This window comes from Salvelinus alpinus, chromosome 23 (assembly GCF_045679555.1).
Source record: "Salvelinus alpinus chromosome 23, SLU_Salpinus.1, whole genome shotgun sequence".
Taxonomy (NCBI): domain Eukaryota; kingdom Metazoa; phylum Chordata; class Actinopteri; order Salmoniformes; family Salmonidae; genus Salvelinus; species Salvelinus alpinus.
In genome coordinates, this window is record NC_092108.1 from 19,990,026 (window position 1) to 20,004,844 (window position 14,819).

Below are 14,819 nucleotides of genomic sequence, written 5' to 3' on the forward strand. Positions count from 1 at the left end.
ATTTACTGGTTCATTGATTTGCCAATCAACAGAGGCAGAGCTAATGGGGGAGATATACAGAAAGAGAACGCGAGAGAGAAAGAGACTCAGGAAGTCAACAGGGGAAGTTTAGTGGTTTCTTGCGTCATTGCTTGCTGCTGCTTGGTTGTGCCGGTGCAGAGTGAAGGTAGGAACAGTCAACTTTTTATTATGCTTTTTTATTCTTGTTTTTACCTCAATGTCACCCAAAACTTGAGAGGAGTAGCAGTGACAGTGTGTTAGGGGTGGAATGGTAGGGGTCAGGGGGATGGAGAGGTGGGGTCAGGCTCAGAGGCTTCATGTTCTTCGACAGGCCTGCAGTCAGAACGACATACAATTCAATTGACTTCCGCTGCAGTGAGAAGGCCACAATGGCTGCGAAAGGCAGGGAGGAGAAGGCCTTTATCGGTCATGGAGAACAGCTAGAGCCGGGGTTAGGGGTGTCAGTGTTCCATTAGCATAGGAAGACTAGGAGTTATTTACTTTAAAGTTTCCCCAAATCACAGAACTGAGAGGGAGTCTAGGAGTATTGGGGTAAAGGGTGTGGCCTGTTTATTTTGTGAAGAAGACATTAAGGGGAAGTGAAGACTGATGCATGCTGTAGATTGTGAGCGATGCTCACAAGTGATCACATTAAGTGTTGTGTTGGTGTACGTATATTGAGAAGATGATTTAGCTGGTTTCTTACTTTGCAGAGTGCCACAAAGACAGCATGACCTAGCACATTGCCTTAAAACACAGCTCATTATATCACAGTATATAGCACTGCACATCAGAGTGGAACAATAAAACGTAATAGAATGCAATGAAGAAAACACATTGTTGCATATTAACAGTATATTGTAAATGTATATGAGCACCTCATGGTCACGTTACCATTAACCAAGTTATACAGAAAATACATATATCAGACACACACACACAGGGCTGGATGTGCGGGAGGTTGAGGCAGGAGAAAAGAAGAGATGCGGAGACTCCGGAGAAAAGGAGGGAACAATGAGAAGGTGTTTGGCTGTGACCTGTTGGACCACTTGTCCACTACCTGTCAGGAGAGTAAGTCCCAAGTTTCCCCAGACAATTGTCTAGAATATGTTAAATATTAGCTTGAATACCATGGTCTTGTCTCCCTCTCAGTTCCCCAGGTGCTGCGAAGCTGCAGTGAATTCATTGAGGAGCACGGGGTGGTAGATGGGATCTACAGGCTATCTGGGGTGTCATCCAACACACAGAAACTAAGGTAAGTGTGGTGTGTGAGTTTGTGTGCTTGCGTTTGTGTGCCTGTGTACAGCAGTGAAATGTTGTGTTTGTCTCTAAACAGGGGTGAGTTTGACAGTGAGGGGACCCCGGATCTCAATAAGGATGTGTACCTGCAGGACATTCACTGTGTCAGCTCTGTCTGCAAGGCCTACTTCAGAGAGTTACCCAATCCCCTCCTCACATACCAGCTCTATGACAAATATGCTGTGAGTACCTGTCTTGATCATTCTTGTTTGATTAAATTCAGATTAGAAAACATTTACTCCCATTTCATACCTACTGAATGGGACCCAGCATAAAGATGGCATATGCCTTTTTGTATCAACCTCACACCTCTTTACCCATCAGGAAGCTGTGGCGATTCAGTTGGAGGAGGAGAGGCTGGTTAAGATTAAGGATGTGCTGAAAGAGTTACCCGCTCCCCATTACAAGTAAACCTCTACTATTTAACTATCTCTTTCACTATAGATAGAGAAAGTGTAAATGACTGCTGTATGTTTTCATATATTACATGGCCTGCAACCGTCTGTTTATAACTAGAGGTAAATTCTGCTTTGCTTCATACCATATCTCTTGAACTTACTAGTATATTTCAGGCTGTGCACTGCTTTTCTAGCCATGCATAGTTATTCTCAAACAGTTTCAAATGTTTTTAAACTGTTTTGAAATTAACTATCCCACTTCCATCTCTTTCTGCCCCTTCTCCCCCCCACTGGTTTGTCAGAACTCTGGAGTTCCTGATGCGTCACCTTGTCAAGATGGCTTCTCATTCCTCACACACCAATATGCATTCCCGGAACCTCGCCATTGTTTGGGCTCCGAACCTTCTCAGGTGTGTGGGTTTGTGTGTGTATATACACTACCATTCAAAAGTTTGGAGTCACTTAGAAATGTCCTTGTTTTTGAAAGAAAGCATATTTTTTGTCCATTAAAATAACATAAAATTGATCAGAAATACAGTGTAGACATTGTTAATGTTGTAAATGACTATTGTAGCTAGAAACTGCAGATTTTGTAATGGAATATCTACATAGGAGAACAGGCCCATTATCAGCAACCATCACTACTGTGTTCCAATGGCACGTTGTGTTAGCTAATACAAGTTTATCATGTTAAAAGGCTAATTGATCATTAGAAAACCCTTGCAATTTTGTTAGCACAGCTGAAAACTGTTGTTCTGATTTAAGAAGCAATAAAACTGGAAAACTGGCCTTCTTTAGGCTAGTTGAGTATCTGAAGCATCAGCATTTGTGGGTTCGATTACAGGAGCAAAATGGCCAGAAACAAAGTCCTTTCTTCTGAAACTCGTCAGTCTATTCTTGTTCTGAGAAATGAAGGCTATTCCATGCGAGAAATTGCCAAGAAACTGAAGATCTCGTACAACGCTGTGTACTACTCCCTTCACAGAACAGCGCAAACTGGCCCTAACCAGAATAGAAAGAGGAATGGTAGGCCCCAGTGCACAACTGAGCAAGAGGACAAGTACAATAGGGTGTCTAGTTTGAGAAACAGATGCCTCACAATTCCTCAACTGGCAGCTTCATTAACTAATACCCGTAAAACACCAGTCTCAACGTCAACAGTGAAGAGGTGACTCCGGGATGCTGGCCTTCTAGGAAGAGTTGCAAAGAAAAAGCCATATAAAAAGAAAAGATTTTACTGGCCAATAAAAAGAAAAGATTAAGATGGGCGAAAGAACACAGACACTGGACAGAGGAAGATTGGAAAAAAGTGTTATGGACAGACAAATCTAAGTTTGAGGTGTTCGGATCACAAAGAAGAACATTCGTGAGATGCAGAAAAAATGAAAAGATGCTGGAGGAGTGCTTGACGCCATCTGTCAAGCATGGTGGAGGCAATGTGATGGTCTGGGGGTGCTTTGGTTGTGGTAAAGTGGGAGATTTGTACAGGGTAAAAGGGATCTTTGAAGAAAGAAGGCTATCGCTCCATTTTGCAACGCCATGCCATACCCTGTGGACAGCGCTTAATTGGAGCCAATTTCCTCCTACAACAGGACAATGACCCAAAGCACAGCTCCAAACTATGAAAGAACTATTTAGGGAAGAAGCAGTCAGCTGGTATTCTGTCTATAATGGAGTGGCCAGCACAGTCATCGGATTTCAACCCTATTGAGCTGTAAGAGCAGCTTGACCGTATGGTACGTAAGAAGTGCCCATCAAGCCAATCCAACTTGTGGGAGGTGCTTCAGGAAGCATGGGGCGAAATCTCTTCAGATTACCTCAACAAATTGACAATTAGAATGCCAAAGGTCTGCAAGGCTGTAATTGCTGCAAATGGAGGATTATTTGACAAAAGCAAAGTTTGAAGGACACAATTATTATTTCAATTAAAAATCATTATTTATAATCTTGTCAATTTATAAGCTTGTTATTATTTATAATCTTGTCTTGACTATATTTCCTATTCATTTTTCATTTTGTATGTTTTCATGGAAAACAAGGACATTTCTAAGTGACCCCAAACGTTTGAACGGTAGTGTACATGAGAGAGAAAGACGTGAAGATATAGTTAAAACAGGGTGTTTGCATTGTTCAACGTTGTTTAATCCTCTGAGTTTGTTTGCAGGTCAAAGGACATTGAGGCGTCAGGGTTTAACGGTACAGCAGCCTTTATGGAGGTGAGGGTCCAGTCTATCGTGGTGGAATTCATCCTCACCCACGTGCCCCAGCTGTTTCCTGATTCAGGTATATCAATTTTCCTCTCTCTCTTTCTCTAGAGAATAGATACTCACTCACAGCACTCATATCTCCTCCCGTTCTTCTTCACCTCCTTATTAAAGGTATTACGGAGCGCCGGAAGTCACTCCCATCTCCCTCTATACACAATCCAGAGGAACCATTCTTCCGGGCCATTCCATTCCAGTTAGGCAACATCAGCCCAGGGGACGGTCCCCCTGCCATGCGTTCCTACCACGCCATCATAGACGGGACAGACAAGTAAGCAAATTCACACAACAAAAAAACATGGCCAGTTTATGCCAATTTATCATCAAGATAGTAGCAGTATAGTGGTTGAGGTTGGAAGAGGCTTAGTGTTCGTAATGGTAATAGATAGGTTAGTACTAGGGCATATAGTTTTTCCTGCATGGCCAGGTCACGTGGTGCAGAAAGATCCTGGACCGAGTAACAGAAGTAACATTCTCTACTTCAGGAGGAAGGGATCTCTTAAGGGCAGGAAGTGGAAGTCCATCTTCAATTTAGGAGGCAGACTCCATGACCCGAGACGGAGGAACAAGAACTCGGCCAAAGGTGAGTGACACACTGATGTTATTATCTTTTAATTCAATGCATGGCTTTGCAATGGTAATAATGATTATTTTAGAGTTTGACAATCATCCTTCCATCTGTAGAAAAAGAGAGAACTGTCTTGAGGCCAGCGAAGAGCATGGATTCCCTGAGCTCTGTGCCCTATCCGCATGAAGGTGCATCTCCTTACTTGTTTACCCAGTCTTTGTCTTATTGTATAGATGTTGGTGAATATGTTTTTATAGTAATTAAATGAATGCATACTGGTAAGGCTAAGGAATAATTTGTTTTCTGTGTTCAGTAGTACTATAGGCTTACAATTATGACAGTTTTGTGTAGACTAATGTGAATGTTTACAATACCTCTCAGGTTCCAGACAACGACCCCCTTCCACTGTGATGTCCCCCCTGGCTCAGCCCTCTCCCTGTACCCAGGGGGGTGCGGAGGGAGGGGCATCCAGTAGTGGTGGTGATGTGGGCAGCGGGTATGCTGTGACCTACCGAAGGGGTCAGGGGGCTAGTGTGAGTGTAGTGAGCGGGGGCGGAGGAACACAGGGCATATACAGTCGACTGGACAGTCACTGTGGTGGGGGCAACAGCACTGAGGCTCTGCAACCCCCATCCAGATCCCCAGGACTCTCCAGCAAAGCCGACCGGCGGGCAGGGATCCACATCTCCGGACCTTTCTCGGTCACAGTACCCCTTCACATCACATCAGGCCTGGCCTTTGGGGTGCTGCAGGGGGGTGGAGCGGACAGGGGCAACCATAGAGGAGGACAGGAGAGTGGCGATAAAGGAGAGGGCGGGGAGGGTGACAGACGGAAGGGAAGGGAGGGGGAGAGACAGAAGGGAAGGGAGGGTGACAGACAGGAGGGAGGTGAAGGGGAAAGGCACATCCGAGTAGAAGTTATGAGGGAGGATAAGACTGACCTAGGCAAGAGAAGAGATGAAGAGGTAACAGGGGAGAGGAGAGGTGAGGCAGAGGAAGATAAAGTTGAAGAAAAGGAGGGAAGAGGAGAAGAGGAGAGAGAAGAGGAAGTGAATGGGGACTGTGTATCTAAGCCATCAGAAGAGAGCATTGAAGAGAGTCAGGTTCAGGGTGAGGGTGGAGAAGGGGATGCAGAAAACCATGACTACGATGAGGATGAAGAGGGAGAATACATGGGTATGTCTAATCATTAATGTGTTTAAATAAACATAAGTTGCGTAATAATGGAAGTACAATAGTCATGGTAGTAGGTTTATAGATACCGGTTGGAGTGAAATCGCTTGGATAGGACATTTGTGTCAATCAGTAACATCTGCCTTTACTCCTCAGATATGAAAGGCTCTGTGCAGACTGCCCTGGATGCCCCAGATATGTCAGGTGTCAGAAATGAAGTAGTTGCCATAGATGTGCCATTTCCTCTGATGGAGAAGGACGATGAACAAGACCAGGACTGTCCACTGGACTTTCAGGATACTTTTGGATTCCTGGACCTTATGGACAGCAGTGTCTCCAGCCAGGTGTGTATGTGTCTATTCTATGTCTGTGTCTGTGTCTGTCTGTGTCTTTGTGTGTGTCTGTGTGTTTAATAATTTAGTTATGATCCTAACCTCTCTTTTCCATCCTCTCTCCTCCCAGATGTTCCAAGAGTTCTCAGTGGAGCCTCATCATGGGGATGATGAGTATGAAGACGAGGTGGAGCATAGATCCCCAGGACTCTCACATGACAGACCAGACCCTGTCACATGGCCACCTGTAGATGCACAGACACAAATACAGACACAAACGCCCATACACAGGCCTCTAAGCATAGATCAGTATGGGCGAGCCAACAAGTCAATGAGTCTGCCTTACATGTCCCGGCCCTTCCTGCCTGCTCTGTCTTCCTCCTCTGAAGAAGAAGAAGAGGAGGATGAAGAAGGTGATGATGATTACGACAAAGAAGATGAGGAGGATGATGATGACATGTTCTGTAAAAGTCTACCATCTAGTTTGGTGTTCAACAGACTGACATGGAGTGGACCTCAGACTGACTTGGAGAACAGTTTGTCCCCAGCCCCTGTGCCCTCACAACCACTGGACGGTGCCTCTGATGACGCACCAATTCCTAGTTCTGAGCCCAGAATGCCCCCTGAGCACTTGGACATTGATTCCCCTGACTGCTGTTATCAATCAGTGGAGGTTTTGAGGCATAGCAAAGCTGAAGAAAAGAATAGTCTGGAAGCGATGAAAGTGGTGGAGGAGGAGGATGCAGAACAGGATCGAGACAGCCAGGAGAAAGACCAGGCAGACACCCTGACCAATACTTGCACAGAAAGGTAAGCAGAGGCGGGTTATTTATAAAGTGAATCAAAGTGAAGAACAGCAGATCAGGATAAATGTACTTGATAAATGTTACTTGTCATCATAGATCGCCTTCACTTTGCTGCACTGACATAGAAGAAAGTTGTCACTTGGTTGAAACCAGCATCATGGAGGAAGAGGAAACTCCAGATGACATTGAGAGGAGCCACGCTTCAGCATCCGCATCAACTGACTGTGAGGAGGCCTCACTGCAGACCACTAGAGTTCATCTGAAGCTCAAAGACGAGGAAGAGGTCCTGAAGAGTCAATGTGCTGAAGAAGGTGTGATTTTAGAGGGTTATAATGGTGATACAGTGAGCGAAGCCGAGGCAGAAAATCCAGAAGAGCATTTACTGACGGCCTGTCATATTGTTTCCTGTGCTGAAGAGCCAGAGAACATAGTCAATGAGCGATCAGAGGAGGTTTCTAGAGATTCCGCTGGGGATGTAAAAGAGCATCCTGAAAAAGGTGCTAAGAGGGAGAGAGCGGGAGAGAAGGAAAATGGAGAGGAGAAGAAGGTAGAGGAAGAGATGGAGGAAAGAGATGATAGAAACGGGGGAGGATTGGACAAACTAGAGGGAAAAGAAACAGCATGCGAGGGAGATATGGGCAAAAGAGAGGAGAGAGAGGTATTAAAGGAATTGGAAAAAACAGAGGAAAAGGATGTGGGGGTTATGGTGGGAGTGGAGGAGAAGGAACAAGGAGGAATGATTGAAGAAGAGGATGACAGGATAGCAGGTGATGAAAGGGAAGTAGGAGAAGAGGACACAAAGCAGGAAGAGGTCATTTATGAAGAGATGATGAGCATAGTAGCGAGGGATGACATGATGGAAAGTGGAGAGAGGAAGGATAGGGAAGGAGAGACTGAGGGAAGCACATTTATAGAGGAGGTGATAGAAACCAAAGAAGATGGAGAGATGATTGGAGTACAACAGAAAGAGATCATGAAAGAGATAGATGAGAGTAAGGCAAGTGAAGAGATGAGTGCAAAAGAAGAGGCGAAGAGAGCGGTGGAAGGAGTGGATACCATGGGAGAGACTGAGGAAGAGGCAGCTGGAGAAAGGGTGGAAAAGATGTCGATTGATAATGAGAAACAGAACCTAGAGGCACAGCACGTTTTAGAGAGAAGACAAAGAGATATAGATCTTATAAAGGATGTTGTGGGAGAGGGATATGAGGAGGGAGAGAAAGAGATGGAAGTGGGAGATGTAATCAGGGAGGAAGAAGGAGATAGTATACGTGTGGTCCAACAGGAGACAGATGAGAAGAAGAAGAAGAAGAAGAAGAAGAAAGGAGAGATGAAAGAGCAACTAAAGACACCAACAATAGAGGAAAGAGAAGAAGACCTGAAAGAGATCAAGATAAACAGCAAAAACAAATATGAGGGAGAAAACGAAGCGATGGATAGTAAAGTGGCGTCTGAAAAAGGGGTGGGGAGAGTGCTGGTCGTGTCTAAACAACAAACACCCCCTAAAGTGTATCAAGCAAGATCAGTGCCAGTGGTACCACCCAAGCCACATCACTGCCGAATAACTGCACTGAACCTCAGACAACAGCAGCACCAGAGGGAGAGGAGAGAGACAGACAGAGACAGTGGAAAGGGAAAGGTACACAGGACTTTGGGACAGCAAGATAAGGAGAGAAAGATGGAAGGAAAGCCAGAGGATGACAAAGTCAGCGAGACAGAACGAGGGTGGAATGAGGATGGGGAAGATGAGGGCAGAGGCAAAAAGGAGGCACAGAGTGGGGGGGTGAGGGAGAGGAGGAGAGATGTGGATGAGGGGGGAGTGAAAGACATGATGAAGAACAGTCCAATCAGTATGTGTTTTGATGAAGCTGTTGCCATGGGAATCAAGAGAGGGAGAGAGAAAGAGGGCAGTGAAAGGGAGAAAAAAAAAGAGAGAGGATATGAAGTACAATAAAGAGAAAGAGGTGGACATAAAAGCCAGTAAATGTTATAGTCATTGACTCTGTCTGGATGGTTAGTATACAAACGTATCATTTATGTATAGTTATATTTTCCATACTGCCTGTATTATTCAGCCTGGGCCTAGAACCCCGTCCCACTAATATTCAGGGCTACTCAGAATACTGATCCTCTGCAGACTCCCCCCCCCCCCCCCCCTCTCCATCTGTAAATGTCCTCCTTTTTGTTGCTATTTTCAACCTATTAAACTAACTTACAATTTTTACTTGGTTTCAATCTACAAAGAGTTGTAAATTTACACCCAAGTATGTAAATCTCAGGTATCACATCTCATGCATAACCATGGGTATTGTGAGCAAGAAAATTGTATAACTTCTTATGAGCAATGGCTAGATCATTATTTGTATCAATTCCATAAACCAATGCATTTTCTGTTTTTAATTCGTTGTTGTGAATAAATTTATTCTGCAGACAAAAATAATTGTCTTATTTGTATTTTCAAAAATTATTTTACAAGTAGGTGTCCTGACTGATTTCACAGAAATATCACAATATAAGGACATTTATTATAAAGTTTATGGTAACCCTTAGACCATTTTTCCGGGATATATATATCTATATATACAGTACCAGTCCAAAGTTTGGATATACCTACTCATTCCTGGGTTTTTCTTTATTTTTACTATTTTCTGCATTGTAGAATAATAGTGACGACATCATATAGTGGAATCATATAGTAACCAAAAAAGAGAGACAAATCAAAATATATTTGAGATTTGAGATTCTTCAAAGTAGCCACCCTTTGCCTTGATGACAGCTTTGCACACTCTTGGCATTCTCTCAACCAGCTTTATGAGGTAGTCACCTGGAATGCATTTCAATTAACAACTGTGCCTTGTTAAAAGTTGATTTGTGGAATTTCTTTCCTTCTTAATAAGTTTGAGCCAATCAGTTTGAGCCAGTGTAGGGCTGCTATACAGAAGATAACCCAATTTGGTAAAAGACCAAGTCCATATTATGGCAAGAACAGCTCAAATAAGCAAAGAGAAACGACAGTCCATCATTACTTTAAGACATGAAGGTCAGTCGATCCGGAAAATTTCAAGAACTTCAAAAGTTTCTTCAAGTGCAGTCGCAAAAACCATCAAGCGCTATGATGAAACTGGCTCTCATGAGGATCGCCACAGGAAAGGAAGACCCAGAGTTACCTCTGCTGCAGAGGATAAGTTCATTAGAGTTAACTGCATCTCAGATTGCAGCCCAAATATATGCTTCACAGAGTTCAAGTCACAGACACATCTCAACATCAACTGTTCGTTGAAGACTGAGTGAATCAGGCCTTCGTGGTCGAATTGCTGCAAAGAAACCACTACTAAAGGACATCAATAAGAAGAAGGGACTTGCTTGGGCCAAGAAACACGAGCAATAGACATTAGACTGGTGGAAAGCTGTCCTTTGTCTGATAAGTCCAAATGTGAGTTTTTTGGTTTCAACATCAGTGTCTTCGTGAGACGTAGAGTAGGTGAACGGATGATCTCCGCATGTGTGGTTCCCACTGTGAAGCATGGAGGACTTCCAGGCTGTGTAAGGGCTATTTGACCAAGAAGGAGTGCTGCATCAGATGACCTGGCCTCCACAATCACCCAATCTCAACCCAATTGAGATGGTTTGGGATGAGTTGGACCACAGAGTGAAGGAAAAGCAGCTAACAAGTGCTCAGCATATGTATGAACTCCTTCAAGACTGTTGGAAAAGCATTCCAGGTGAAGCTGATTGAGAGAATGCCAAGAGTGTGCAAAGCTGTCATCAAGGCACAGGGTGGCTACTATTTTGATTTGTTTAACACTTTTTTGGTTACTACATGATTCCATATGTGTTATTTCATAGTTTTGATATATTCACTATATTTCTACAATGTAGAAAATAGTAAAAATAAAGAAAAACCCTTGAATGAGTAGGTGTCCAAACTTTTGACTGGTATTGTATCTTATCAACAGTCTCAACATCAACAGTGAAGAGGCGACTCCGGGATGCTGGCCTCCTAGGGAGAGTTCCTCTGTCCAGTGTCTGTGTTCTTTTGCCCATCTTAATCTTTTCTTTTTATTGGCCAGTCTGAGATATGGCTTTTTCTTTGCAACTCTGCCTAGAAGGCCAGCATCCCGGAGTCGCCTCTTCACTGTCGATGTTGAGACTGGTATTTTGCGGGTACTATTTAATGAAGCTGCCAGTTGAGGACTTGTGAGGTGTCTGTTTCTCCAACTAGACACTCTATTGTACTTGTTCTCTTGCTCAGTTGTGCACCGGGGCCTCCCACTCCTATTTCTATTCTGGTTAGAGACAGTTTGCCCTGTTCTGTGAAGGGAGTAGTACACAGCATTGTACGAGATCTTCAGTTTCTTGGCAATTTCTCGCATGGAATAGCCTTCATTTCTCAGAACAAGAATAGACTGATGAGTTTCAGATGAAAGTCTTTTGTTTCTGGCCATTTTGCTGCCTGTAATCAAACCCACAAATGCTGATGCTCCAGATACTCAACTAGTCTAAAGAAGGCCAGTTTTATTGCTTCTTTAATCAGAACAACAATTTTCAGCTGTGCTAACAAAATTGCAAAAGGGTTTTCTAATGATCAATTAGCCTTTTAAAATTATAATAAATCTGCTGTTTCCAGCTACAATAGTAATTTACAACATTAACAAGGTCTACACTGTATTTCTGATCAATTTGATGTTATTGTAATCGACCAAAAATTTGCTTTTCTTTAAAAAACAAGGGCATTTCTAAGTAACCCCCAAACTTTGAATGGTAGTGTGTATATATGTATTATTATTCTTTCATTTTTTTCTCACAAACACTGCTGCTTGCCAGCTTCGAAAAGCTGTGCAATAGTAGAAATTATTATGTTGTAAACATTTCACAGAGGCACTAGCACTGCATATTCGTTTTTGTGTAACAAGGGTGATTTTATTTGAAGAACAATGTCTAACACTGTTTCTTTCAGTACACAAATAGCTGCAATAATGGATGTGCTAGAAAGGCAGCTGTTGCAGAAATAACCAAACTTGTAGACGAGGGCACTGTAGTGCTACGGCTTGAAATGTGCCTGAAAGAAAATGAGATAGAAGGCCTTCAAAATAGTTTGCAACTTATTTCTCTTAAATGTTTTGCACACATTTGTTTACATCCCTGTTAGTGAGCAGTTCTCCTTTACCAGGATAATCCATCCACCTGACAGGTTTGGCATTTCAAGAAACTGATTAAACAGCATGATCATTACACAGGTGCACCTTATGCTGAGGACAATAAAAGACCACTCTAAAATGTGCAGTTTTGTCACACAACACAATGCCACAGATGTCTCAAGTTTTGAGGGAGTGTGCAATTGGCAGGCTGACTGCAGGAATGTCCACCAGAGCTGTTGCCAAAGAATTGAATGTTTATTTCTCTACCATAAGCCGCCTCCTACTTAATTTTAGAGAATTTGTCAGTACGTCCAACCGGCCTCACAAACGCAGACCACATGTACCCACTCCAGCTGAGGACCTCCGCATCTGGCTTCTTCACCAGCTGATAAAACTGTCGGTTTGCACAACCAAAGAATTTCTGCATAAACTGTCAGAAACCGTCTCGGAGAAACTCATGTGCGTGCTAATCGTCCTCTCCAGGGTCTTGACCTGACTGCAGTTTGGCGTAGTAACCAACTTCAGTGGACAAATTCTTAACTTTGATGGCCACTGGGCATGCTGGAGATGTGTGCTCTTCACAGATAAATCCCGGTTTAAACTGTTTTTCTGATCCATGCCCCTACTTAAATTTTTTTTTATCTGTGACTATCAGATGCATATTTGTATTCCCAGTTGCATGTTGCGTTTATATTTTTGTTCAGTGTAGAAACATAAATCACTCTACTTTCATATCACATCAAAATAATTTCACAAATGTAAAACAAACAATTATTTTACACTGTTTTAACCGGTTTTAACACTGTTGCAATCGACACACACAGGTATTCGGAGACGCAGATAGCTAATTAGCACAGGTAGTCCACCACGTCTTCCGTCTGTTTTTCATAAACAAGCGCTGTAACATGGAAATATGGCCGTATGGGAACCCTAACCCTATAAAGGTGTATATCAATTGAATTTTAAATGAAAACATTTTTGTTTTGTCTATATGAAAGATAACGTCCTTATGCATCCAAAACCGTACTGCAAGTGATGCGTGTTAATGTTCAGACTGAGCAGGGCGGCTTTTAACAAAACTCCCCCCTGCAGAAGACGCCTTCGAACAATGACTTAAGTGTAATGTAATGGAACTGAGAGTCATGGTCAAGGCTGACTATGTGCAGAGCCTTTTGTAACATAAGCAATGGTGTGTATTCATGGATGCCAAGGGAAGTTAGGCTTCCCAAAAATTGACCAAGAAAAAAAAGAAAATGTATCCTTCATCACTTTGTGTTTTCATAATTTTCCTTCAATTCGCAGGAGGCTGAACGTACACCATATGACCAAAAGTATGCTCGTCGAACATCTCATTCCAAAATCATGTCCATTAATATGGAGTCGGTCCCCTTTTGTTGCTATAACAGCCTCCACTCTTCTGGGAAGGCTTTCCAATAGATGCTGGAACATTGCTGCGGGGACTTGCTTCCATTCAGCCACAAGAGCATTAGTGAGGTCGGGCACTGATGTTGGCCGAGTAGGCCTGGCTCGCAGTCGGCATTCCAATTCATCCCAAAGATGTTCAATGGAGTTGAGGTGAGGGCTCTGTGCAGACCAGTGAAGTTCTTCCACACCGATCTCGACAAACCATTTCTGTATGGCCCTCGCATTGGGCACGGGGGCATTGTCATACTGAAACAGGAAAGGGCCTTCCCCAAACTGTTGCCACAAAGTTGGAAGCACAGAATCCTCTAGAATGTCATTGTATGCTGTAGCGTTAAGATTTCCCTTCACTGGAACTAAGGGACCTAGCCCGAACCATGAAAAACAACCCCAGAGCATTATTCCTCCTCCACCAAGCTTTACAGTTGGCAATATGCATTTGGGCAGGTAGCGTTCTCCTGACATCCGCCAAACCCAGATTCGTCTGTCAGACTGCCAGATGGTGAAGCGTGATTCATCACTCCAGAGAACGCTTTTCCACTGCTCCAGAGTCCAAAGGTGGCAAGCTTTACACCACTCCAGACGACATTTGGCATTGCACGTGGTGATCTTAGGCTTGTGTGTGGCTGCTCGGCCATGGAAACCCATTTCATTAAGCTCTCGATGAACAGTTATTGTGCTGACATTGCTTCCAGAGGCAGTTTGGAACTCGGTAGTGAGTGTTTTAACTGAGGACAGACTATTTTTCAGCACTCGGCGGTCCCGTTCTGTGAGCTTGTGTGGCCTATCACTTCCTAGCTGAGGCATTGTTGCTCCTAGACGTTTCCACTTCACCATAACAGCCCTTACAGTTGCCCAGGGCAGCTCTAGCAGGGCAGAAATTTGACAAACTGAGTTGTTGGAAGGCTATTCTACTGCCAATGTTTGTCTATAGAGATTGCATTGCTGTGTGCTCGATTTTATACACCTGTCAGCAACGGGTGTGGCTGAAATAGACAAATCCACTCATTTGAAAGGGTTTCCACATACTTTTGTATATATAGTGTATATTACCCATGTCCTTGTTCAGCCATGACTCAGAGAAGAATAGTATATTACACTTCTTAATATCCCGTTGATAAGATAGTCTCGAATGGAGCTCATCCAGTTTATTCTCCAGCGACCGCACATTCGCCAATAGAACAGAGGGTAGAAGCAGTTTATTAATTTGCCACCGTAGTCTCATCAGGGTGCCTGTGCGCCGGCCTCTATAGCACCGTCTTCGCCTGCTTCAAGTGTTGGGGATTATGGCCTGGTCCGGGATAATCAATATGTCTTTCACCTCCGACTCATTGAAGTAGGAGTCCTCGTCTTAATCGAGGTTCTGATGTCCAGAAGCTCTTTTTGGTCATAGGAAACGATGGCGGAAGCACCAAAAAATAG

The 14,819-nt window shown here is 43.5% G+C and overlaps 1 protein-coding gene across 2 annotated transcripts; it reads left to right on the plus strand.

Annotated features, from left to right (window-relative positions):
* The first annotated feature begins 102 nt into the window (after positions 1 to 102).
* Positions 103 to 9,274, plus strand: LOC139550489 (uncharacterized). Of its 2 annotated transcripts, none has more exons than XM_071361414.1 (14): positions 103 to 166; positions 930 to 1,071; positions 1,153 to 1,255; positions 1,337 to 1,481; positions 1,624 to 1,706; positions 2,000 to 2,107; positions 3,862 to 3,980; positions 4,076 to 4,232; positions 4,447 to 4,544; positions 4,646 to 4,717; positions 4,911 to 5,705; positions 5,859 to 6,046; positions 6,165 to 6,844; positions 6,937 to 9,274. In XM_071361414.1, exons 2-14 carry the CDS (start codon positions 984 to 986, stop codon positions 8,789 to 8,791), a joined length of 4,491 nt encoding a protein of 1,496 aa, XP_071217515.1. In that variant the 5' UTR covers positions 103 to 166; positions 930 to 983; the 3' UTR covers positions 8,792 to 9,274. The 2 variants fall into 2 exon arrangements, with proteins under 2 accessions (XP_071217515.1, XP_071217514.1); XM_071361413.1 differs by having other exon boundaries at positions 107 to 166; positions 714 to 1,071.
* The last annotated feature ends 5,545 nt before the right edge of the window (positions 9,275 to 14,819 follow it).

Bases quoted from the DNA above. Each gene is read 5' to 3' on its own strand.
- LOC139550489 (XM_071361414.1), top strand. From the start codon at position 984: ATGCGGAGACTCCGGAGAAAAGGAGGGAACAATGAGAAGGTGTTTGGC. The intron at 1,482-1,623 runs GTGAGTACCTGT...TTTACCCATCAG, and splicing joins AGCTCTATGACAAATATGCT to GAAGCTGTGGCGATTCAGTT. The intron at 2,108-3,861 runs GTGTGTGGGTTT...GTTTGTTTGCAG, and splicing joins TGGGCTCCGAACCTTCTCAG to GTCAAAGGACATTGAGGCGT.